Source organism: Rhodotorula paludigena (assembly GCF_050403205.1).
Source record: "Rhodotorula paludigena JCM10292 DNA, Rt_paludigena_JCM10292v1_ctg38, whole genome shotgun sequence".
Lineage (NCBI taxonomy): Eukaryota > Fungi > Basidiomycota > Microbotryomycetes > Sporidiobolales > Sporidiobolaceae > Rhodotorula > Rhodotorula paludigena.
This window is the reverse complement of record NW_027481420.1, coordinates 147,697-170,715: the sequence shown is the minus strand read 5'-3', so window position 1 is coordinate 170,715 and position 23,019 is coordinate 147,697. Positions and strand designations below refer to the sequence as shown.

General features: G+C 65.4%; 9 protein-coding genes across 9 annotated transcripts; 4 read left to right on the top strand and 5 right to left on the bottom strand.

Annotated features, from left to right (window-relative positions):
* Positions 1-297: 297 nt before the first annotated feature.
* Positions 298-6,023, top strand: JCM10292_002923 (uncharacterized protein; the record flags this gene model as incomplete). The annotated part of the gene is made up of 6 exons (XM_076650660.1): positions 298-639; positions 697-1,311; positions 1,370-3,924; positions 3,983-4,783; positions 4,847-5,626; positions 5,693-6,023. The coding sequence occupies 6 exons, from the start codon at positions 298-300 to the stop codon at positions 6,021-6,023; spliced, it is 5,424 nt and encodes a 1,807-aa protein (XP_076503846.1).
* Positions 6,024-6,109: 86 nt separating this feature from the next.
* Positions 6,110-7,544, bottom strand: DCD1 (deoxycytidine monophosphate deaminase; the record flags this gene model as incomplete). Its single annotated transcript, XM_076650659.1, has 3 exons — positions 6,110-6,266; positions 6,329-7,174; positions 7,231-7,544. The coding sequence occupies 3 exons, from the start codon at positions 7,542-7,544 to the stop codon at positions 6,110-6,112; spliced, it is 1,317 nt and encodes a 438-aa protein (XP_076503845.1).
* A 69-nt stretch (positions 7,545-7,613) lies between these two features.
* JCM10292_002921 (SRPBCC family protein) lies at positions 7,614-8,677 on the top strand (the record flags this gene model as incomplete). Its single annotated transcript, XM_076650658.1, has 5 exons — positions 7,614-8,025; positions 8,082-8,096; positions 8,153-8,381; positions 8,446-8,500; positions 8,603-8,677. The coding sequence occupies 5 exons, from the start codon at positions 7,614-7,616 to the stop codon at positions 8,675-8,677; spliced, it is 786 nt and encodes a 261-aa protein (XP_076503844.1).
* A 261-nt stretch (positions 8,678-8,938) lies between these two features.
* Positions 8,939-9,785, bottom strand: JCM10292_002920 (uncharacterized protein; the record flags this gene model as incomplete). The annotated part of the gene is made up of 3 exons (XM_076650657.1): positions 8,939-9,286; positions 9,349-9,636; positions 9,699-9,785. The coding sequence occupies 3 exons, from the start codon at positions 9,783-9,785 to the stop codon at positions 8,939-8,941; spliced, it is 723 nt and encodes a 240-aa protein (XP_076503843.1).
* Positions 9,786-10,066: 281 nt separating this feature from the next.
* JCM10292_002919 (uncharacterized protein) lies at positions 10,067-11,860 on the bottom strand (the record flags this gene model as incomplete). Its single annotated transcript, XM_076650656.1, has 8 exons — positions 10,067-10,086; positions 10,147-10,414; positions 10,507-10,658; positions 10,932-10,948; positions 11,033-11,228; positions 11,287-11,419; positions 11,480-11,538; positions 11,605-11,860. 8 exons carry the CDS (start codon positions 11,858-11,860, stop codon positions 10,067-10,069), a joined length of 1,101 nt encoding a protein of 366 aa, XP_076503842.1.
* Positions 11,861-12,126: 266 nt separating this feature from the next.
* PRE2 (proteasome core particle subunit beta 5) lies at positions 12,127-13,755 on the bottom strand (the record flags this gene model as incomplete). The annotated part of the gene is made up of 10 exons (XM_076650655.1): positions 12,127-12,231; positions 12,316-12,341; positions 12,452-12,559; positions 12,656-12,727; positions 12,792-12,822; positions 12,913-13,085; positions 13,146-13,214; positions 13,298-13,448; positions 13,514-13,681; positions 13,753-13,755. The coding sequence occupies 10 exons, from the start codon at positions 13,753-13,755 to the stop codon at positions 12,127-12,129; spliced, it is 906 nt and encodes a 301-aa protein (XP_076503841.1).
* A 1,125-nt stretch (positions 13,756-14,880) lies between these two features.
* Positions 14,881-16,777, top strand: JCM10292_002917 (uncharacterized protein; the record flags this gene model as incomplete). The annotated part of the gene is made up of 5 exons (XM_076650654.1): positions 14,881-14,937; positions 15,074-15,819; positions 15,887-16,146; positions 16,243-16,322; positions 16,385-16,777. The coding sequence occupies 5 exons, from the start codon at positions 14,881-14,883 to the stop codon at positions 16,775-16,777; spliced, it is 1,536 nt and encodes a 511-aa protein (XP_076503840.1).
* A 375-nt stretch (positions 16,778-17,152) lies between these two features.
* JCM10292_002916 (RBR family RING finger protein) lies at positions 17,153-19,663 on the top strand (the record flags this gene model as incomplete). The annotated part of the gene is made up of 9 exons (XM_076650653.1): positions 17,153-17,221; positions 17,349-17,898; positions 17,961-18,040; positions 18,096-18,253; positions 18,489-18,508; positions 18,618-18,693; positions 18,748-18,827; positions 18,885-18,946; positions 19,001-19,663. 9 exons carry the CDS (start codon positions 17,153-17,155, stop codon positions 19,661-19,663), a joined length of 1,758 nt encoding a protein of 585 aa, XP_076503839.1.
* A 143-nt stretch (positions 19,664-19,806) lies between these two features.
* On the bottom strand, positions 19,807-22,428 carry JCM10292_002915 (uncharacterized protein; the record flags this gene model as incomplete). Its single annotated transcript, XM_076650652.1, has 7 exons — positions 19,807-19,852; positions 19,911-19,982; positions 20,045-20,488; positions 20,555-21,323; positions 21,383-21,533; positions 21,676-22,217; positions 22,278-22,428. 7 exons carry the CDS (start codon positions 22,426-22,428, stop codon positions 19,807-19,809), a joined length of 2,175 nt encoding a protein of 724 aa, XP_076503838.1.
* Between the last annotated feature and the right edge of the window lie 591 nt (positions 22,429-23,019).

The following is a 23,019-nucleotide window of genomic DNA, read 5'->3' as shown; positions in this document are numbered from 1 at the left end:
TGCGCGCAGAACGAGGCGTCGGCGCAGTGAGAGGAGCGCGACGGCGACAAGTTGACGGACGCCGCACCCGCGAGATGAGACCCTCGGCGGCGCGCAGCACACGCTCTGGGGCCCAGCCAGTAAGATGGGACACTCTAGTACACTCTCACAGGACCCTGGAAGACATCAGCAACTCGACTCGAGCGAGTGAACGAGGCGGTGCAGCTCCTCGTCTCGCTGCTTCCGCTCACCCGAACATCGCATCAGGCTGCTCCAGGGGGCTGCGAGAGGCTCACGAGGGTCACTTGTACGCCAGAGATGCCCACTGCGCCCGTCGAGCTCCTCATCGACCCGACCGCGGCCGTCGACCTAGCGATCCTCCCGGCTGCTCTGCCTCGAGATGCCCGTCCAGGCGACGTCGTAGCCGTGCGCCCCGTCCTCGCTCCGAGCAGCAAGGGCAAGGGCAAGGATCGCCCGCTCCTGTACAAGGTCGAACGCGCGAGCGACGCCGACGACGGCTCACCTGCGTCTGCTGGAGGTGGTGGGGGCGACGCTCTTGCGCAGGCCAGGCGCCGCGGGAAGGCCCAGGTCACCGTCAGCCCGACCCTTGCACAGTCCTTCAGCTGGGTCAAGAACCGCTGCCCGGTCCAGCTTTCACTCGTCCGTTCTAGCCTGCTCTTCTGCGTCGCGGCCGAGACGCTCACCTCGCATCCACAGATCCCTTCTCCTCCGCCCAAGAAGCTTTGCGCCTCGCATGTCGAGCTCTACTTCAACAACCTCTACCTCTCGCGACCAGACGGGTTCGCGCTCTCGCTCGCCCTCAACGGCAAGGTCCTGCACACGGGGCAGCGGGTCGCTCTGCCCGGGTCGGGCGCACGCTTGCGGGTCGGCGACATGTGGTCCAGCACCTCGGCCAGCCACGCGGCCACGAGCGGGTCGCGAGGCGGCGCCTCGTCGTCGTCCTCTCCGCAAGCCAAGAACACTCGCCTCGACGCCTCATGCATCACGGACGAGACCAAGTTCGTGTTCCGCTCCGAGTCGGCGCGCGCCTACATCCTCGTCGAGGTCTCGCAAGAGCTGTGGCAGTTCGAGGAGGACGGGAGCATGCTCCTCGAAAAGTGCGAGCTCTTCCTCCACGAGCTGTGGTCCCACTACAGCGGCAAGATGAGCACCGAGGCCGAGGATCGCCGCAGCAAGGGTGTTGCGACAAGCCATGTCGCGAGTATCATCCTCTTTGGCCGCGTCATGTACGATGACGCGGCCGACGCCGAGGAGGAGCGCGCACCGCTGAGCCAGCTCGAGGACGGGACGCTCTACCGCGACTTCTACAAAGTACGTCGTCTCTCTGCCGCTCGCCCGAGCCCTACACTCAACTTGTCTTTCCACGCAGGTCATCGTCGACCTCACCCCGTCGCCGCCCGCCTCCATTATCCACTCGGTCGCGCTCGAGCTTCGAAGGTGGCAGTCGACAGTCCTGCTGCGCACGCGGCCAGACGGCAGCGAACGCCTGTCGGGCCGTCTCGCGTCCGCGCACGAGTCGCCTATCCTTGAAGCGGCCAACCTCCCGCTCAACTCGTTCGAGGAGCACTGGATCGACCGCGACCTGCAGCGCACGGGGCAGGAGATCATCGTCGTCACGGCCGGCACGACCTTCTACCACGTCGAGAAGAGCGCGCTGCGCATTACGACGGAGCGCATGCTCTTCCACGGCATCGGGCTCGACATCATCAGCCTGAGCAAGATGCCCCTGCATACGATCCCGCTCTTCCAGTTCCGGTCGCCAGATCCGAGTGCAGCAGAGCTCTCGATCGCGGTCAACGACTCGTCTGTCGCCCTTCCGACCAAAGCAGCTGGACCGTCGAGCCAGGCTCCGCCCGGATCGTCCACGCTGTCAAACTCGCTCGCCCGCTCGCCCGCCGCAGGTCCCAGCCATCGCGTCACCCTCTCTTCTTCCGCCGCATTCCGTCCCTCGTCTCTGCGTCAGGCCCACGGATTTGCCTCCGCTTCACCACCACTGCGGGATCCTCGCGCCCTTTCTGCGACAGACGATGCTGTCTCGACTATCTCGACTGCGCCGGCGCGCATTGCCCCGATCCAGGTCCCCGATGACCAGCGCGATCCCCTCTACTTTGACCCTCCGCCGCCCCGCACAGCTTCAGTCGCACCGCACGCTCGCACGCCGTCGGCCACGCTGGCAGGCGCAGCGGTCGTTCCCCTACCCGCCTCGTCCTCTTTCGCAACCTCTTCCCCTTTCTCAGCGCCCGCTCGCCCTTCCTCTACCTCGACGAATCCGCTCGCGCGTCTCGCGCCCGGTCCCGCTCCTCCAGGCAGCGCACTCGAGACGTCGCTGTACTACCACGAGCCGATGTTCGTCTTCCCTCACTTCTTCGGCACCCAGATCGACAAGCCGCACCGCCTCGACCGCTTCATGCCCCGCGCACGGTGTTACGAGCTCACCTCGCAGGGCGTGACCGAGCATGTCCCGCTCGCGCTCCCGCTCCTCTCGCTCGGCGGCGCCACCGACCCGGACGCGCTGTCGCCCGACAGCGAAGCGGGCAAGGCGGGCTTCCTGAGCGAGCACGAGCAGCGACAGCAGCGGCGCGACCGGTACGACGCGCTCGCGCTCGGCGCGCGCGACCCTGCCGAGCTCTTTGGCGCCGACGGGCTCGGGTCGGGCGCGGCGGGCGCGCGCGGCGGAGCGCGGATTGGGATGGACCAGGCCGGCGCGTGGGCGGACGAGCGCGAGAGCGGCGCGACGACGAGTGGGACGGGAACGGGCACGGAGGAGACGGGGACGAGCGAGAGCGAGGTCGAGCGCTCTCAGCAGGAGGAGGAGGGGCGGGAGAGCGCGCCCAGGAGAAGCGAGGCGGACGATGAGGAGAGCGATACGTTTGGAGACGAGATCAGCAGTCGCGGCGGCGGTGCGGAGGCACTCGGTGTGGGCTTGCCGGCGCGTTCGGCGCAAACGAGTCGCGCGTCCCTGCGGAGCGACGACGGCGACGGCGACGGGTCTCGTGGTCGAAGATCCGGTCGCGAGACCCCCTCTCGCATCAAGCACGAGGTCGGACGCTCCAAGACGCCGGTACCGCGCTCTGGATCGCAGCGACGGCCACGCTCGACCTCCATCGCCGCCTCTGTCCGCACCGTCTCGTCGGCGTTCGGCAAGGCCGATTCCTCGAATGCCTCGACCGCAGGATCGCAGGCTGCGCGCAAGGCCTCGACACCAGCGCTCATCGCACGCTTGACTGGCGCACCCGGGCCATCGACCACTTCCTCCGCATCCGCCTCGACAAAGGCGCCGAGCAGCACACATTCTGCGAATCGTCCGACCTGGCTCAACCTGTTCGGCCGCGCACACACCCTTTCGAATGTCTCGTCGCCTGCTGCGCAGGTCGCCGTGGCCCGTGTCGACGTGCAAGCCAATCTGCGCCCCGACGCGCCTGCTTCGTCCGACAAGGCTGGCTCAGAGACGGCGACAGACGATAGCACTGCGGCGGACCACCCAGTGCTTGGCTTCTCCAGCGCGAGCCAGCGCCCGTCATCGCGCTCGCGTTCCCGTGCCGATCTCTCGGCGCGCTCGACAGCCGGTTCGTCGTCGACGGGCAAGACGCAGCCTATTTCGATCGGCTCGAAACTTGGGCCGAGCGGCTCGTCGCATCCTGCCGGCGCAGCAGAGAAGGCACGCGGGCGCACTGGCGCAGGCGGCAGCCAAGCAGGCAGCGGGAGCAACAAGGGCAGCGTGCGCATGTCGACGTCGCTCAGGGCGTACGAGCTGAGCGGCTCCCGCAAGGGCTTCGGGTCGGCGGGCGGCAAGGTCTCGGTCTCGGCGCGCTTCAACCCGTCGAAGCCGGGCAAGCGGAGTGTCGGACTCGCCGACCAAGCGAGGCGATGGGCGGGTATCCTTGTCATCGAGCGGCGGAGTCTGCGGCTCGGCGTCAAGTGGCGGTACGGCTTTGTGGTTTCTTCGATTGCGAATGTCGACTGATTCGCTCAACGCGCGCAGGTCCATCACGCGCGGTGCCATTCTCCCGACAACAACCGACTATCTCCCCTCCGCCGACATGCTTGCGAGCCAGTATTCCGAAGTCCGCTACACCGTGCCGACCGCCTCAGTCACCTCGTCTTTCCTTCTCCGCGCCGATCACCCGAAACGCTCGCACATCCTCACGCTCGTTACCGAGCTCATCTGCCAGCGCCTCGCCCAAGGCTTTCAGATCTGCACGCCTGCCAACGCAGCCGGTGCGCTCGATGCCATCCATGCCGCCACAGCCAAGACGCTCCCGGACGTTCTGCGCGACATCGGCGACGGCGAGGTGACGGCCGTCTACCTCTCGCTGTCGAACCAGATACACCGCATCTGGTACGACCGCCGCGCGCAGGCCGTCTTTGTCAAGATCCTCCGCCGCAAGCGCACATGGAGCAAGCAGGACTACGCATACCGTCCGCTGATCTGGACGCGCGGACGCAGCAATTACGAGTCGACGCCGCTGTCGTTCCCCTACCCTGTCATGCTCGATCCGCTCGAGTGGCAGCACGCCGATCGGCTCGTTGCGGGCGCCGAGAAGCCCGAGGCGCCGGACGGGCAGCACCAGGCGGTGCGCTACCGCCGCACGAGGCTCGTGCTGCTCCCGGCGACCAAGGTGCCCGACCGCGACTACGTCGTCGGGACGAACAAGGCGCTGCAGGGAGTCGAGATCTCGGACGCCGCGATTCAGGCGCAGGGTTTCTACGTCCTTATGGAGGTCATCGAGAATGCGAGGTGGGCGCCGGCGGGTGTAGAAAAGGAGCCGCTGTCGACCATTCAGTGCGCCATCTCAGCCAAATCTGCGCCTGCGCATGGCGGATCGCTGATTGCTCGCACTCACAGGACAACGCTCGATGCGCCGGGCTGGGCTGCGAGCATCGCTCAGCAGCAGCAGCAACAGCAGTCGTCACACTCGTCCGATCCCAACTCTCCCGCTACGCCAGCCACAAACCCGCAGCCTCCCACTGCAGCGCCTCGCTCAACCTGGCTCTCGCGCATGCAAAGCCGCGCGAGCGTGGCAACCGGCTCGTCAAAGGGCGACGACCCTACCGCGTCGCCGCTCGTCACCGCTCAATCCGATCGCGACCTCGACCTGCCGCCGCCTGCGCTCGACCTCCCGGCCCTCACGCCGACACGCTCGAACGCGACTACTTCGACCAGCAGAAGCGATGTCGCGTCAAGGCAGTCTCCCGCCATCCCGCCCGCATCCTCCGCGTCGACCACGCCCCCGACGCCACAGCGCCAGACAGTGCAGATGACGCATGCCGTCGTTCTCGACCTCGACCCGTCGCGGCGCTCAGACCGCGCCGAGCGCGTCCTGTGCCACCTGGACCGGTCGCACAACGTCCGCGCGGCGTACCACGTCGAGTTTGCTTGGCTCACGGCGTCGGGTCGGATTGTTGACAATGTGGTTCAGAACTGGACGAGGCAGATGGCGCGCTACGGGCTCAACCTCGTTGAGGTGTCGATGCGCCCGGTGCTCGACCGGCACAACCCGTTCCACAAGCCTGCCATGATTTCGCCGAAGTTGCTGCCACCAGTCGATGCCATAGCGTCCAGCAAGGCAGGCGACGAGGCCTCGGAAGAGGCGGGCGAAGGGCACAAAGAAGCGCCGACAGCCGAGTGCGTCTCTCGCAGACCCTCCCTTGGTCGACTCACAACTGATTGCGGTATTCTTTCCGTCTGCAGGACGTACCTCGCCCGCCTCTTGCGCTCGCTTGACTTCTTCCTCGACCTCGGCGCCGACTCGACGTTCCCCTCGTTCCTCGACGTGCAGTACTCGTACCGGCGCGTCCCGACGCTCCACTCGCAGTACATCCACCGCTCAGGCACAGTGCTTGTCTCGATCTGCGAGGACGACGACGGACGGCCCGCGTACGCGTACGCGCCAAACCGCGTCTGGACGAACCACCGCCCCGAGCTCGATGCGAAGCAGCCGATGGAAGCGCTCGTCGAGCTCTGCGGCGACGAGGAGCGGCTCCAGCGACTGTATGACGAGGTGCGCGAAGAGGGGCTGTAGCTGGCTGTACACCCCGTCGCACCTCGCTCTCTCGCTCCGTTTCGGGTGCTCGTTTCGCAGAGAAGGCAAAGTTGCACCGCCTGGGCCTACCGCGGGAACGGCGGCTGCGGGATCTGGCGGAGCACTACCCCTGCCTCCTCCATGACCCTGCGTGACGCCGTGTCCATCGAGTACGAGAGCGAGTAGATGACCTCCTTGACGCCGCACTGCACAATCTTGACCGTGCACCGCAGACACGGGCAGCTGCGAGGACCGAACGTGAGCATGCATGCGAGGAGGCTAGTGAGGAAGCAGGAGGTACGCACGTGTTGCAGTAGAGCACTGCGCCCTCTGTTCCACCTCCGCTCACGCGCTCCCTTCCAGCCTCGAGCAACGCATTCTCCTCGGCGTGCAAGCACAGGCACTCGTCGAGCGCCTCGCCCACACGGCTCATCGCGGCGCCGTTGACGCCGTTCGCGCCCTGCTGGCGCAAGACCGCGCGCTCCTCGTCCTCGTCGCCCTCGTCGTCGCTCGCGTCGCCGAGCCCGTCCCCGTGCGAGTTGCACCTCCCGCACCCGCCCTCGGCGCAGTTGGTGACGCCGCGGGGCGTGCCGTTGTAGCCCGTAGAGACGACGCGCTTGTCGCGCACGAGGACGGCGCCGACGCGGCGCTTCATGCAGTTGGAGCGGAGCGACGCGAGCGACGCGAGGAGCATGAAGTACGTGTCCCACGAGGGGCGGAGGAGCTCAGCGAGCTGCGGGAGCGAGAGGGACGAGAGGAACGGGGCGAGAGTCGAGTGCGGGTTCGGGAGCGTGAGGACGGCGAGAGGGAGGATCGAAGAGAGGGTCGAGTCGGACGAGGGAGCGGTCTGGGCTGTCGCCGGCGCGTCGCCAGTTCGGTCGCGAGTGAGCTCGGGCGAAGGTATCGGGGTAAGGCGGGCAGGAGAAGGCGTGGGAGAGGGTGGAGCTTCGGACGAGGGCGACAAGCGGTGCTTTGTCGGCGTGGCTGGAGCTTGTCGCGCGCCCGCCGCGAGCGAGATGGACGCTAGTGCATCGCTCGGTGGCTCTGTCGACGGGACGGACGCAAGAAGCGGGAGGGCGCCGTGGTAGAGGAGGTCGTCTGCCTCGACGAACTCGTCGAGCGAAGGCGGCGTGCGACCCGCCTCAGTGGCCCTGCGCGCGCAGACAGGTCAGCTCTCAACAGCGTTCTAGCGTCACGATGCACGCACTTGGCGACAGCTCGGCGGAAGCGGACGCCGAGCGGAGCGTCGACTGCGACGATGGCGACGAAGGGCCGCTTGGCGAACTCGGCGAGCTTTGCCTTTGAGACGAGGTCGGTCGTGACAAAGTCTCTCCTCCACGTGCGCGTCGCATGGTCGAGAAAGTCGCTCGACGAGGCGAAGCAGAGTTGGCGTCGACGCGACTTTGTCGGACACGGCGGAGACGCGCCGAGGTGGACGCGCGTGTAGCCGTGGTGCGCCGTGAGGAACTGCGCGAGCGAGTCCTTGCCCGCCTGGGGCGGTCCCACGAGGCAGATGAGCATCTGTAGTGCGGGAATACAGGAGCAAATGCAATCGAAGCAGCAGAGAGAGGTTGCACCGCGACCAAGACCATGTCGTCGCCGTTGACGCTCAGGCCGGGCGCGCCAGAGTCGGTGCCCGGCGACGCAGACTACGCGCTCAACCGCGACCGCATCCTCGCGAGTGCCCGCGAGCTCGTGGCGTCGCTCTCCCCCACCTTGCCCGATGCACCCTGGCACCGTGGAAAGGTCTACAGCCACAAGGAGGTCGACGTCGCGACAGAGACCTTCTCGACCGCTTCGGCAGAGCACCCGCCGCCCGGCGCAGGCGACTGCGAGGGCTTCCGCTGGCACGCCCGCAGGAGCACCCACCGCAGCGACAAGGTCTCGTACGACCACTTCCGCCAGGGCCTGCTCGTGAACCACACTCCGAACGAGCGCGAGTACGTCGAGAGCTGCACGCAGGTCGAGCAGCTCGAGGTGATCCGCCAGGGCGAGTTCGAGGGTGCGCACTTTCTTCGCATCCGCTTCCGCGCACACTCACCGTTTGTCCCCGCGCAGTCTGGCAGACGAAATGTGCGTCGGTCCAATCCTACATGTGGCAGCAACAGTACTGATGCCACGGCGTGCAGACGTCAACCCCTTTCCGGCCGCCAAGCGCGACTTTGTCTTCTCGATCCTCACCGTCGACAACCCAACGCGCCCGTCCACCGCGGACCCGTCCCGGCCCCTCCGGTCCTTCATCGTCATCTCGATCCCCATGACGCACCCGAAGGCGCCCGAGAAGGAAGATTACGTCCGCGGAAGATACGTCTCGGTCGAGGAGGTCAGGGAGGAGGAGGGCGGGAGGATCGTCTGGACGTGAGTCGCTCCGTGAGTACCCAACTCGTCCACAGTCAGTTTGGCTCACTATGTCGCATCGCAGCATGGCCGTCTCTTCCGACGCAGGGGGCCGGATCCCGCGCTTCATCAGCGAGCGCGTGCGTTTTGACTAATTCCTTGCGGGCTCCGCGCTGTCCTGCTTCTGGGCTGGGAAGAGTCATCGAAGAGTCATTGACGAGGTCAAATCTCAATCGTCACAGGTCATGCCGCAGAAGATTTCCGAGGATGTGCCTTCGTTCCTCAAGTGGGTGCAGAAGAGTGCACCGGCGTCGTAGCGCCCACGGGCACGCCGCAGCGTTCATGTGCCATCCTGCACGCCCGTGCACGCTTCAAGGACGTTCTCTAACCCCAGTCTGCACTATGCGTGCGCCTAATCCCATCCTTGCTCCATACTGTTTGTGCCTTGCTTCTGTTCTGTAGCCTTCCCGGTCCAGTCTGTACCGTGCTTCCTCAGAACTCCGTCCGCGAAGACCTGAGAGACTCCTCGAGAGCTGTGCAGCATTATAAACAGCCTGGTCTTACATCGTGAAGGACCTCTATGCCTTGCCGCCGTCCCGCACCACCTCGATCGGCACGCGCACCTTCTTGTCGAGCGCCTTGAGCTCGACCTCGAACGCAAACTCTCCCGTGCGCTTAATGCGCCCATTCAACACGCCCTCCTGGCCCTCTGCAAACGCACCCATGCCCTCTGCGACGCCCTGCACGCCGCGGTCGCGCAGCGCGGCGAGGACGTCGGCGGCCGAGACCGAGCCGAACAGGTCGGACGAGGTCGGCGAGTTGGTCAGGCGCGTGAAGGAGAGCGGCGAAGTGGACGGGACGAGGGTCGCGAGCGAGTCGGCCAGCGCTTGCTCGGTTGCGCGGGCGCGGGCCAGGGGGTCCTCCGCCTGCGCATGCAAGCTTCCGTCAGTGCACTGTATGACCGTCGAGGCAGAGCGCGGTAACGCACGACTGCGCCGCTCATCTCGTCGAGGACCTGCTTGGCCCTGCGCGCCCGATCCTGCTCCCTCTGCCGCGCCAGCACGCCCGCGAGCCCCTTTGCCTTCTCGAGCGCGACGCGCTCCATGTCGCGCGCGGCGCTGACGCCCTTGCCCGTGCGGTCGACGTAGAGCGCGAGGCCGGCGGGGACGAGGCGGTTGCGCGCGAGGCCGGGCGAGAGGGCGACGATGGCGCCGCGCGGACCGAGCGAGGGGACGTCGTCCGTCAGCTGGACCTGCACGAGGCGGTGGGCGGAGCGCTGCGGAGCCCACAGGCTGCTGGTCAGCGCGAGGAAGGCGCGAGATGAGGATGAGGACGGACCCGCGGAGCAGCGTTGCATGCAGCGCAGGCAGGGCGCACGGCACGCGCAGCCGTGCCAACAAGGCGAGAAGAGCTGCCGACAATCATTCTGGGAACTGCTCGAGCGGACAGCGGGCGACAAGCAGGCGAGAGCGAGCCGGGACTTTTCCTCGACACCAAGTCGAAATGCGAAAGTCGTCAAGGTCTTTGCGTGAGTAGCCCGTTAATTGGAGCTTTCAATCACAGCATACTGAACGAGGCTATCACGCTAGCAGGCGAACAGACGAGCTCTCTGCTTGCGGGCAACTTGCGAGGTTGGAAAGCGAGGGCACAGTGAACGAATGGACAGACTGCATTGCGCAACGAGCTCGCTGAAGTACACACAAAGACTACGCTGCAGCGGGGGTGTCTGCGAGTTGGAGCGGTCAGCTACCCTGTTCTTACGCGGCTTAGAAGCGAAAGCACTCACGCTCCGTTCCCCTCGATGCCGCCCACGTCTCCGGGCCCTTCCTGTTGGCCGCGCGCTGGTTCTGCACCCTCCGCTTGAACCAGCTCCCCGCCGTCTGGTCCTTTGGCATCGCGCGCATCGTCGGGTCGTTCTCGGCGTGTTCGCGCACGATCTCGGACTGCTCCGACAACGGGCGCAGTGGGTTTTCGAACCCTGGCCGGATGAAGTAGACGAGAGACCAGCGCGCGTCCTTGTCCTGCGGAGGAGGAGGCGGAACCACGCGATGAATCTGTCGTGAGAAGGAAACGCCGGACAAGAGGTCAGTTGCGCTGAAGTCGTGCACTGCCTGTCGGGCAACCACAGGATGGATGCAATACACACGTTGGACTTGAAGATGTTGCCGGAGTAGACTGAAAGCGTGTCGCCGACGTTGCAGACGGCGTGCCCGGGCAGCGGGCGGATGTGCTGCCACTTCGAGGTGCCCGGCGGGAGGACCTGCAGACCGCCACAGCCGCGTCCATGGAGCATTGAGACTAGTTAGGCATGATGATCGAGGCGGCGAAGTCGGAGATCGTGCGAAATGGTGGTCGAGGGTTAGCGAAAGAGGCAATGAGAGGAGATCGGGAACAGAGAGAGAAAGGTCAGCGCGTGAGGCTGGCAGTCAGACGAGAGCACAGAGAGACGTACAAGACTGTATCGCGGAGCAGATGCGAGCGACAGAGGGTTCAGTGCGTTAGTAGGGGAGCAAGCGTTGACGCGCTCGTAAGGCTCAGCGAGGACTGGAAGGAGGCATCATCAACGTACACCGAAGTCGGTGTGAGCACTGGACGCATACGGTAGCATCGTATCAGTCAGAGTCGCCCATGAGCAAGCGCTCGGAGCGCGCAGCGCGATTCGAAGGACGCACCCGATCGCGGCAGCCGGATTGCCATCCTCGCCCACCCCTTCGGGAACGTGCCCCTGGTCTCCTGGTGCACTCTTGAGGATGCAGCGCGACTCGGAGCCCGAGATGTCGCCCTCCTTGTGCAGCGCCGCGAGCGTGCCAGCGGGAAGGCCGATGCGGAGCTCGAGGACGCTCATCAGCGTCTGGAGGACCTCGTCGGCTGTTATGCGGCTCGTCAGCTTGCCGTCGCTAACAGCTCGGAAGAAGCTGTGACGCACACTTGCGGACGAACGAAGTGATAGTGCTCATGCGGTCGATGCAGGTCTGAGGGTAGGTGCGCTGGCGGACTTCCGGGAACGCGAGCGCATCGTCCTTTGCGACGTTGATGAACTGGACCGTGTCAACATTCCCCTGTTCACGGACAGACCAGGTCAGCCTGGAACCTGAAGGGCGGGATGAGGCGAGGCGCACCTTCGCGTCGACGTTGGTCGACCCGGCAAACTTGTACCCAGCGCTCATCCCGCCGTCGCCTGAATGCGCGCATGCCTCGTCAGCGTCATCCGCGAGTGGTAGAAGCACCGCCCGCGCTGGCTCACCTTGTTCAAACTTCATCAGCTCCTCCTTGGGCAGGGCGAACGTCGCTTTGCCCATTTCGAACATGGGCTCCGTCAGATCCTCGACGCCGTGGCTCTTGAGATAGAAGAAGCCGAGCGTAGTGCACGCCTGGTACAGCGTGTCGATCTCTGCCGGGTCCCCTGCGGCGACTTTGGCAAAGTCGACGATGAGGAGCGGGTGACACTCGAGGTCCTCGGGAAAGTCGGTGCGCGGATACTGCGGCTCGACAGAGGGCATTTTACGTTACTGTGCTTGGTCAAAGAAGCCTGTCCAGGAGCAAGAGGAGCAAGAACAGGAGCAAGTGGGGCCTTGGTTCCGGCGGTGGGGAAAGAAAAGTGTGGGGTGCACTCGGCAGACCCTCCAAGAAGCATCTCGGCACGAGCACGACTGGCCACGAGGCACCGTCAGCCGATCGCGACTGCGGAGGAAAACTGTACATGCTGCGTTGCACTCGGTCGACACAAAACGCCGCGCGCAACACCGCCCCGACCGCTCGCTCAGGCTCATGCAGTCGCCGCGACCTGCGGTGCCGGCTCGACCTCCGACTTGTGCTGCGCCGCCGCGTAGCCGCGGTCGTAGTGCAGCGTGTTGACGTCGACGTTCTCAATCTGTGGTGTGCGCGAAGAGAAAGCCGGTCAGAGGACAGCAGGGTCAATGTGAGATGAAAGAGCGGCTGAAACCGCCAGACGCACAAACTTCCACCCATCCTCCTTGACAACTGTGCAGGAGCGGCAAGGTGTCAGCACGAGAAATCAGGCCACACCCTCAGTATCGCGCATTGGCAAGAGTAGCGCGATCCGCGCGAAGGCATGAATCTCTTCGACGCACTGTAGACGTTGACCGTGTTGCCCGAGAAGGCGTCACGGTGCCCTGCGGCGTAGATTGACCGCCGGCCAAGCTCGATCGCCTCCTCGTCCGTCAGGTCGTACCGGTAACCTGCGTCCGAGAAAGCAGGTCAGCAAGCGCACATCGACCAGGAGCGCTCTTCTTCTTCCCCGCTGCTCGGAAGCCACGAGACGGAAAGGAGCGCACCGTTATCCAGAACACCGTATGCGAAGGTGGAACCGGAACCGACGGAGAAGAGGTCACCCTTCAAGCGGGTGCCTGCACGGGTTTGCGGGGTCAGTCATCGACGCCGACCCGTATACTGACATGTGGTACGACTCACCGTCACTGTCGACGTAGAAGAGCGCGGGACCCTGCAGATCCAAGAGCAAGGCGCAGTAGAGATGGACACAAGCAGTCAGCACAACTTGGTACCCACCTGCTCCAACGTAGCTCGCACGCACCGTCTTGTCCCACCCGCAGATCATGGTACCCATCGAGAGACCCATCCCCTTGTAGGAGTAGACGAGGTTCGAGAGGTACTTGCTCGCGGCCGCGACCGAGATGCGCTCGTGGTTGCGCAGCTCGTGCAGGCGGCACTGGATGCCGAGGTAGGTCTCCCAGTACTGGCAGTCGGCTGTGGAGGGATTGGGTCAGCTTGTGAGGGCGAGCGGAAGCTGAGAGCGACGAGACGGACCAGCACCACCGGCCATCGTGCCGAGCAAGTACGGGTTGATCTCGATGACCTTCTTGACCGTCCCCGACGCTGCACGTAGCGCGAGTCACACCCACGTAAGCAGCCACGCATGCATAGCGGAGAAAGACAAAGCGAAGCGGCCGCGCACGCACCGATGTAGCTGCCCGCCGTAGCACGCGAGTCGACGGCGACGACAATGCCGCCCTGGAACTTGAAGGCGAGGGTGGTCGTGCCGTGGTTGATCTTGATGCGGCAGGACGGATCGGACGCGTCGTCGGTGTGGAGCTGGAGGAAGGCGGTGGGCTGCGAGAGGGAGCCGGCCGCGTCAGTGCGCCCCTCGGGTCCGGTGAGAGGACTCGAGTACGCACGTCTACGGTGCTGGGCATGTCAAAGTTGGGCATCGGGCAGCGCTCGAGGCCCTTTCCGAGCGGGAGCGCGAGGCCATACTGCTCGCTCGGGTGCGCCTGCTCTGCGATGCGGCGGGCCGACGACGACGAGGCGACGGGCGACTTGGAGTACTGCTGCACGAGCTTGTCCTGCAGGCGCACAGACGTGGTGAGCGGGCGCTGCGGCGGGCGATGATGCGGACGAGAGATGAGGAGCGCACCATGGTCCACACGCGGTCTGCTTGGGTGTGCTGGGTCCTCAGGAGTGTCTCGAGGCTCTGTGCGTTTCTGTGAGCTCGTCTGGGCTCGGCAAAGGCGCGAGCTGCAAAGTGGAGAAACGCAACCTCCCGCAGGCTGACGACGCCGCCAAGTTGCGCCGCAACCTCACTCGCAGCGTCGACCAGCTGGACTGCAAGGGCTCCAAATACTCCACAGGGCCGCTAAACTGCCTGCTCTGCTGTCTCGCTCGATCCGCGTTATTCTGCTCCCGCTCCATCACGCTGGCACTGACCCTCTCGCTTTAGAGAGTCGCACTTGGGTGGTCTGGCGTGGGTGCTTTCGTTCACCTTGATCTGCACGCGCCGAGTCGTGCTAGACCGTGCACCTCCGTGCTTCTGCGGCGGCTCGATGTGCCGACTCTCTCGCCTCGGGCTCGTGCCACAGGTCCGCGCCGTCTCGAGATCGCCCTGCCAATGCACGAGCAGGCCTTGAGCGCGTTTGGCTACCCTCATGAATCTGCGCGCGATCAGCTACTTGTCTTGTTGTTGGGAGCAGCGCCGCGTGCATCTCCGCTTCGCTTTGAGCGGTGCGCTTCGCGGCGTGCAAGCTCGACTGACCTGTGTAAGGACGGCGTAAGAAGGCTTGCTGCGGCTCTGCACAAGGGCTCGCACGGCTCGCCAGGAGATTCGTCTCTACGGCATGCCCGCTTGGCTGGGAAGAGGAGCACATCGTTAGTCCAGCTCGGCTCGCACCCTCGGCGAGGTCCCGTTGCTCACGTCTCCGATCCGAGGCAGCGCAGAGCGATTGCAAGCCGTGCTTGGACGGCCTCAGCTTGGCGTGACCGGGAGAGGTTGCGTCGACGCCGCAAGGGTTTCCATGCGAGAGCGGCTGTGGCACGCAGCCGCTAGCTCGCGTCCGCAGGGTTGACTTACTCAAGACTCGTATATACTTTACTGACGCTCGACAGTCAAGACCAATCCGCGCGACCAACTCTGCGCTCGAGCCTCGTCGTCGCCCTGTGACGCCCCACCTCGGCTCTCCTCTCCTCCTGACACATCCTCTCGCTCGCTCGCACGCGTACGAGCAGTAGCGTGGAGCACACGAGCAGCACGCACCCCCCGATCCTCGCCATGGCGCCCGGTTCCGACCGCGCCTCGAGCTTCGAGGCCACGGGCGAGAGCTCGCAGGTGCGTCGCGTACTTCGCGCTCGCTCAATCCCTGGACGGGTGGAGCTCTGCATGGTTCAGCTGCCTATGGCACGGCAGCTCGGGTGCGCTGCTCTGCGGACCCGTCACTGACGCTTTCGCCCGCTTCGACTCGCAGAACCGCCCGAGTACTTCCTCGCACACTCGCCAGTCTCCTGCCGGCCGCAAGAAGCTCCTGGACGACCTCGACGACGACCTTAATCTGCACTTGGACCGCTCCGACGACGAGGACGTCAAGCCCGTCATCGGACCCTCCCGCAAGAGCACGGAGAAGGAGGTCGACCTCGGCTTCATGGAGCTCTCGTCCGACTCGGAGCCCGAGGACGGCCGCCGCGCACCCAACGTGAAGCAATCTAGCTCGTCGAGCGGGACCAGCCACGCGGCGCTGAGCGCCCTGCGCGAGTGCTTCCCCGACATCGACCCGCAGTACCTCGTCGCGCTCTTCCACGAGCGCGAGCGCAACCAGGAGGTGGTCGCCGACGAGCTCATGAGGACCAACTACCGGCTCCGCGGCGGAGGATGGAAGTTTGGCAGGGCGCCCACGCCCGAGCAGGAGGAGCAGGGCGAAGAGGAGGACGAGCTGGACGAGCTCGAGCGGGAGTATGCGCGCACGACGGCGCAGCAGGCGGTCGAGGCGGGGAATAAGGACAAGTCCGGCAAGGCCAAGGCGCGGAAGGCGCCAAGCCCGTCGCCAGAGGAGGAGGACGAAGACGAGGAGGACCAGCTTGCGAGCGGCGCCGAGGACGAGGACGCGGACGGCGACCCGAGGTTCACGTACACCGCAGAGGAGGCGCTAGACGACGAGGAGTACTGGCTCGACCCGGAGGGACGCAAGCCCGGCGGCGAGAAATACCACAAGGCTGCGTGCGTTGCTCGTTCCCGATCGGCTCATCCGGTCCGCAGCTCACTGACTTCCCAACCCTTTCGTCAGGCTCGAGCAGCTCTTCCGCGACTACGACGAGTACACCGAGTCGCACCTCCGCCAGCTCTTCGACCAGGCCGAGATGCTCTACGCGCCCGCGTGGTTCGCGAGCCTCGCGCTCAAGAAGCAGAGCCAGCTCGTCAAGCTCCGCGGCAACCGGCGCGACATGGAGCACGTGCGCGACAAGGACGGCAAGCTCAAGGAGCGCAAAAGCGCAGAGAGCAGCCGGTTGCTCGAGCAGGAGGTCGCGTGGCTCGAGGCCTACCTCGGTGCGTCGACGCGCAAACTTGATGCCCAATGATTCTCTTCCGTCGCGTGTTACTGACGCTATCTCTTCGCTCGTTTCCCTGTCGCTCTCCGCACAGCGGGCGGCAATACCAAACGCGGCCTGCAGGTCATCGCAGACCGGCACAGCCGCGACCCGCCGGCGCACAAGAAGCAAAAGGTGCGCGTCCTGCGCCGCAATCAGACTGCCTACGCTCACGTGCACGATCTGATCGCTCGCAGCACAAGGAGAGCAAGGAGCAGCGCCTCGCGCGCACGCACGGCGACGCCGGCGGAAGCGGCGCCGGCAAGAAGCAGCCGAAGGCGGCCCCGAAGAAGGGCGGCGCGAAGAAGGCGCCCGCCAAGCGCGCTCGCCAGGATACCGATGACGACGACAACGATGATGACCCCGACGACTTCTACGACGCCGTAGCCGAGGCTCACCGCGTCGAGATGGCGGCGGACCCGGGCCGGGGTCCGAACGGCGCGATCTTCAACAAGGCGTCGAGCTCGCGCGGCCGCAAGAGGAGCCAGAGCGCGGCGTGTCAGGGCAAGTACGGCGGCGGCGCGTGGAGCGTGAAGCAGGAGCCCGGCGTGGAGGCGTTCTCCGGCCAGGGGTTCAGGCTCGGAGACTGAGTGAGCGCACGGGAGTGGTTCAGCTTGGGAGTGGTCGCTTGACGAGGTCGGTCTAGCCTACTGTAGCACATTTGATGGCTCTGCACACCGCTTTGTACCGTCTGTACCGTGCAGACGCCGTCGTCGTCGTCCGCGATGACCTTCTCAAACCGCTTTCCCTTACGTTCTACCTTCGTCACAGCGACGAGGGTGCTTGGAAGGGGCTCGTCGCCTTCTGTACGCTGTAACCGCGATCAGAAGCGACTCCGAGGAAGTTCCGGCGAGCGCTCGACCCGCCTTTGGTCCCCACGTCACGCTCGCCCTCGCTTCGTCCGCTTCCTCTTCTTGCTCTCCGTCGCGAGTGCGCTCCTCCCGCGCAGAGAGACACACAGCGCTATGTCTCTTTCAGGGCCTCATTCAGGCTCCGACAGCCCCCGCAGCTTCGTCGAGGAGAACGAGCTCGAGGTGGGGATGGGCGGCGAAGAGGCGAGTCTCCACAGGCCAGAAGGACACCGCTGCGGAACGGCGAGGCTGTCGTGTCCCCTTGTAGTACTCTCGCAGACCTCGCTGACCCTCCGCGTCCGCCCCCCAGCAGAACTCGCTCGCCTCGGCGTCCTCCTCTTCGTCATTCTCTCGCTCACAAAGCCGCAAGCGCAAGACGACGCTCTTCCGCGTTCCCTCGCCTGAGCCTGCGCGCAGCCAGACCATCGAGCTCGACTCGGACGGCGAGGTGATGCCGGCCGACATCGCTTCGTCGCATCGACGCCGTGGGCAGCCCAGCCAGAGCAGCGCCGTCGTGCACCTCTCGGACGACGGAGACGAGGACATCAAGCCCATTGTCAAGCGCGGACAGAGGCCTTCGCCCGCTATCGCACCTCCTGCCGGCTCGCCCCGCCGCAAGCTCTTCGACGCCGTGCTCGCCGCCGTCCCGGACGTCCACCCTGCTTTCCTGCTCGTCAAGCTTAATGAGGCCGGCCCGAAGGCGAGCTCTGCCGCTATCATCGCCGACCTCGAGACGACCAACTACCCGCTCAAGCACGGCGGGTTCAAGGATGGCGGTGTTCGGCCCGCGTACATTCGCCTGCAGCGTCCGACGCAGTGCCAGTGCTGCTTCGAGGAGAACGTTCCGCTCGGTCTCGCTGGTGCGTTATCCCGTGTATCTTTCTGACGACGGACGAGACTGACCTGGCTCTCACTCGGTCAGCGCACTGCCAGAATGGCCACACGTTCTGCTCGCCCTGCATCACCGAGTTTGCCGAGCACGCTGTCGGGGCTCACCGCAGCGTGCGTCCACTGACTCTCCTCACCGAAAGTGCGCTCGACTGACCTGTTGCAGCAGATGATGAAATGCTTCGCGCAGGATGCGGACTGCAACGCGAACTTCGCCGCAGTCGAGCTCAAGCGCACCGTTCGCGCCGACCTGCTTGATGCCCTTGCTGTCATTGAGACCGAGGAGGCGCTCGAAGTCGCAGACCTTCCGGGACTCGAGAAGTGCCCGTGCGTCTCGTTTCCGATGCGTGGAAGTTGCACTCGTGGCGGCTCGCTTCCTCCTGACATGAGTGGGCGCACAGTTTTTGCCCTTTTGCTGCAGTGGTTGACGAGCGCGAGACGATCTTCCGCTGTGAGGGCTGCAAGGTTGCGTCGTGCAGGACTTGCCGCAAGGTGCGTCTTTTCTTTGTCTCGCCAGGCCCTCATCGACATTCAGCTGAGCTGACCTGTCGAGCAATCACAGAAGGATCACGGCGCTCGTCCGTGCAACGAGAAGGAGTTGGACGCGCTCGCCGCCCAGCACCTCGTCGAAGGCATTTCCGGTTTACTTCTCTCTTCCTCGTCACGCGCTGACTCTTCGTCATGTTCGTAGAGGCCATGTCGCAAGCTGCCATCAAGCACTGCCCCGGCTGCAAGGTCGCGTACCAGCTCACGGACGGCTGCAACAAGTGCGTCGTTCCTGCGGTTCCTTGCTAGACCGCGCTGACCGTATCGCTTTTCAGGGTCACCTGCGGCGTCTGCAGCGCTCGCTTCTGCCATGTCTGCCTCAAGAGGACGCAGAATCCGGCGCACTGGCGCGAAGGTGCGCGTTTCTTGCTTCTATCCGGCGCTTGAAATTGACCGCTTTTTGGATGTGCAGGCCCCGTCGACGATGGCAGGTGCCCCGCCAGCGACGACGTTGAGCTGCGCATGCATCACGACGTAAGCACCCGCGATCAAGCCGAACCTCATTCGCGCTGACGCCCGGTATTGCAGATCACCGCCGCGCGCAATCGCGCCCTCACGCAGCTCGCCTCGCGCCCGAACGTCGACCTCCCGACGCCTAGCCCCTACTCGACGCTCAGCCTTGCCGCACCGCAGCGCACGCCGGCCGAGCTTGCGCGCGGCGCCGCGACCGCGCCCGGGCGGCACCGCTTCCGCTCGCCCGAGTCGTCGCTCGACGTGCGCCCCGCGTGGCTGCCCGTCCCGAACGCCCTCGTGTACGAGACGGGCTATGGCGGCCGCGGCGCGGGTGGTGGAGGGTGGAAGCGCGCGAGGCAGACGCACGGGCGCGTGTTCGAGGATGCGCAGGCTGAGAAGGGCCGGGAGCGCGACGCCAAGCGCCACAGGGCGTACGGCGCCATCATTGGCGAACAGGTTGGCGGAGGAGGCTACGCGAACGAGCTCGACAAGAGGCCGTATGGGTACAAGACGGCGGGGACGGGCGTCTTTGGCGGCGGCGGATGGGGCGGCAACGGGGTGAGGCCTTGGAGTGGTGGAATGGGTACGGCGGTGGACCAGGGTCGCGTGGGCGCGAGCGGCAGTTCGGGCTGGCGCACGCACGACGGGCCGGCGCGCGACGAGCCGGAGGAGCTCAAACGTCAGAGGCTCATGGTAGCAGCGACGAAGCGACTTGCGGCGTCGCGCGCCGAGTCGTAGGCGCGGAGCAGCTGCTCGCAGGAAGACGGAACGAAGGAATGGAAGGATTGCTTGCTGGATCAGGTCGCTTAGCTGTACTCTTCAGTTCGTGCTCGCCCGTGTCCGTTTCGAGAGTGCCGGAGAGGTAGTGAGCATTGCGACATCTACAGCGCGTGAAGCCCGGCGTTGAACGCCTTCTCGTCGTAGAACCTGAATATGGCGTAAGATTAGCACGCGAAGCGAGCATGGATGCGGCGGAGAAGCGCACCTCGCCCGCACCGTCCGACCGCCGAAGAATCGCCCTTCAAAGCTGCGCACAGCATTGTACCCACCAGCCAGTCTGCGATAGGACACGGCATCAGTGAGGCAGAGCTGCTGTAACGATATGACGGAGCGACGCACCCGCTCATGACCAAGAAAATCCGCACGGCCTCATCGTCCCTCGTCTCGCCGGGGACGACGTACACGAAGCAGCGCTCGACCACGCCGATCTTATTGGCCTCCTCGGCGACCTCGCCAGGCAAGTCGTCGTCGACCTCGTCGGCGCCGCACAGGTTGGTCAGAAGGACGACGCGGCTCGCATCGCCGCCCATCTGCGCCTTCTGCTCCTCGATGCGCTGTTCGCGCGAGGCATCGATGACGACACTGCGGCTCGCCATGCCCGCCGTCGGCTGAGTCGCCGAATCGTCCTGCTTCTTCTTGGCCTTCTTGCTGCTCGACCCAGTGGGCGCAGCCCGCTGAACCGACAGCGCAGACGTCATGCCCGACTCGCCAGCGCCAAGACCCTTGCCTTCCTCCCAGCCGTACTTGCTCATCATGCGTTCGGCGAAAGAGCGCGTGTCGGGCCTGAACCCGCGCGAGAGAACGTTAGTCGGCCGCGTGCTGGGCGAGAGTGAAGAGAACGAGACGCACTCCGCTGGCGGTCCAGCAGCTTCGCCTGCCCCTGCGCCCCCTGCCGCAGAAGACGCCGGCGCAAAGCCCGGCGGGGCACTCGAGCCCGCTGCGCCCGGAGGCGCCGCAAACGCTCCACCGAGCTTGCTCAACCTCGCCGCAATCTCGCGCGCCTTGGCCTGCGCGGCGTCGAGCGCTTCTGCGGCGCCGGCAGGCACAGGAGGAGCGGAAGTGGGCGGGCCAGGCGGTACGGGGGAGGCGGTGCCTGAAGGAGGGCGGAACGGCGGGAAGTCGGCCGACGGGGAGGCGAAAGGGGGGGGAACGAAACCGGGCGGTGGAGGTGGAGGGATGAAGCCTGCGGGCGGCGCCGGCGGAGGTGGGCCGCCAAAGCCGAAGCCTGGCGGGTGAGGACGCGAGGGCGATGCGACGGCAGAACCCGCCGGCGAGACGAAGGAGGGGGCGACGAAAGATGGCGCAGCAGGATTGAGCGGGGCAGGCGGAGGCGGAGGAGCTCCCTGCGACATGGCGAGTCGGCGTTGGTACGCTTCGTCTCCCGTTTCCTCCTTCCTCTGGCTCATCGCCAGCCTTCGCTGATACGCCTCATCGCCCGTTTCTTCCCGACGCGGCGGAGCGGGGTTCGACATGGCGACACGGCGAGCGTAAGCTTCATCGGCAGTCTCCTCGCGAGAAGGAGCATGCGGCGGGTCATATGAAGCTGGCGGAGGGAAGGTCGGTGCGGCAGGCGCATCGTACGAAGCAGGCGGGGCAAAGAATCGGGCCTTCTTGGCGGCTGCAGGGCTCAAACGTTCAGCTCACGACGGTGTGCGAGACGGAAGGGACGGAGCGCACCCGGCTCGTTCTCTTTCTGCCGGTCCTCGTCTTCCTCGGAGTAGTAGCTCGAACCGGAGGCAGACCCTTCACGACGGCGGCGGCGTTCCTCCTCCTCGCGCTCGAGTCGACGCTGCGCGCGCTGGAGCTTGACGTGCGTCTTGTACGCCGACTGAGAGATATGGAGAATGGCGTGGTCAGGTTACGGTCGTACGGAGACGAGCTTGGTAGTGAGGTGCGCAGCGACCGAAACCAAGCCGACGACGTTGATTGCGCGAAGAAGCGAGGACGCAGGAAAGCGCAGCAGCACGTACGTAGTCGCAGGGGCGCGCCGGGTCATACGGAATGTCGCCGAACGCGAGCGCGGGATCGTCCCTGGCCTTGCCACGCTTCTTGCCGCGCTTGTTGTTCTGCTGCGCGGCCTTCTTACCCGCCTCGGACTGAGCAAAACCATTGACATCGGTCAAGTCGTCCTCGAGCGTCATGGCTGGTGGCGCGGCGATGATGCGTCGAGCCCGGGTGCGGGTCGAGGCGGCTCCGGGAGTGGCCGACTTGCTGCTAGGCGCGGGAGAAGCGTTCCCGCTCGTGCTAGCAAAAGGCTTGATTTCGACCTGCGGCTTCGAGACTGCAGTCCACTTTGACGGAGGTGGAGCCTTGTCGGGCGCCGTCGTAAGGCTGACCTTGCCGACGGCGGCAATGCGAGGGCCGCTGGCGCCCGCTGGCGGTGCAGCTGGTGCATCGTCTTCTGCCGCACCGAAGACTGACCGCAAAGCCGCCGCGGAAGGGCGGGAAGACGGGGTGGATGGCTTCTTGCGGGTGGTGGGGGCGAAGCGGAGCGCGGCAGACCACGCGGCGGCTGTGCGGCTCGCAGATGTTGTCAGCATAGCTTGGAGGGTGTGCACGAGCGTCCACGCACACTTCGGCTTGTCGTCGCCCGCTGGCGTCGATGCTTCGGGTGCTGCAGCTGATGAGGCTGCGGCAGGCGCTGCGGGAGCTGCGGGAGCCGCGGGGGCCTCTGACGGTGGCTTTGCTGTGCCTTTGAAGCTGATCCCTCCGTACAGAGACATCCTCGCAGACAGCGAGCGGGTGCAGCCAGAGCCGACCTGCGTCCTGCGTCTTCGCCCTTGCATTCGGACCACCGCTTCTCGTCTGCTCAATCGGCTTGATAGTAAAGTCTGTGCGTGCAGACTGAATCTCGCTGAGCCATGGTAGTGCAGCAGCGCTGCTCGTGTCGCCGCTCGGCGCTGCGACCTGCTCAGACGTCTCCCGCTTGCACTCCTCGAGTACACTCTGACTGCATCCCCGCTCAGGGCGCTCGCTTGATACGCCCGACTATTCATCTCGGTCTGCTGCGTTGGATTGCTCGCCTGCCAGTAGATCTTCTCCGCATTCCGATGGGCAAGGCACTCTCGTCTCTTGCATTCAATTGATACTCTGCCTGCCGACATGACACTTGCTGCTGCAGTTCTCAGCCTACATCGGGAAGAAGATGTTGACTACAGTTCGAGTCAGAACGGTGGCCCTGCTCGAGGGACATGCCCAACGGCAACCTTGAACCCCGAAACTGGAACGTTTGCATGATCCGTCGGCTGTCACGTTCTCCTGACTTCCTGTCGGTGCACTACCTGACAATCTGATGTGCGCCTGAAGATGACGGG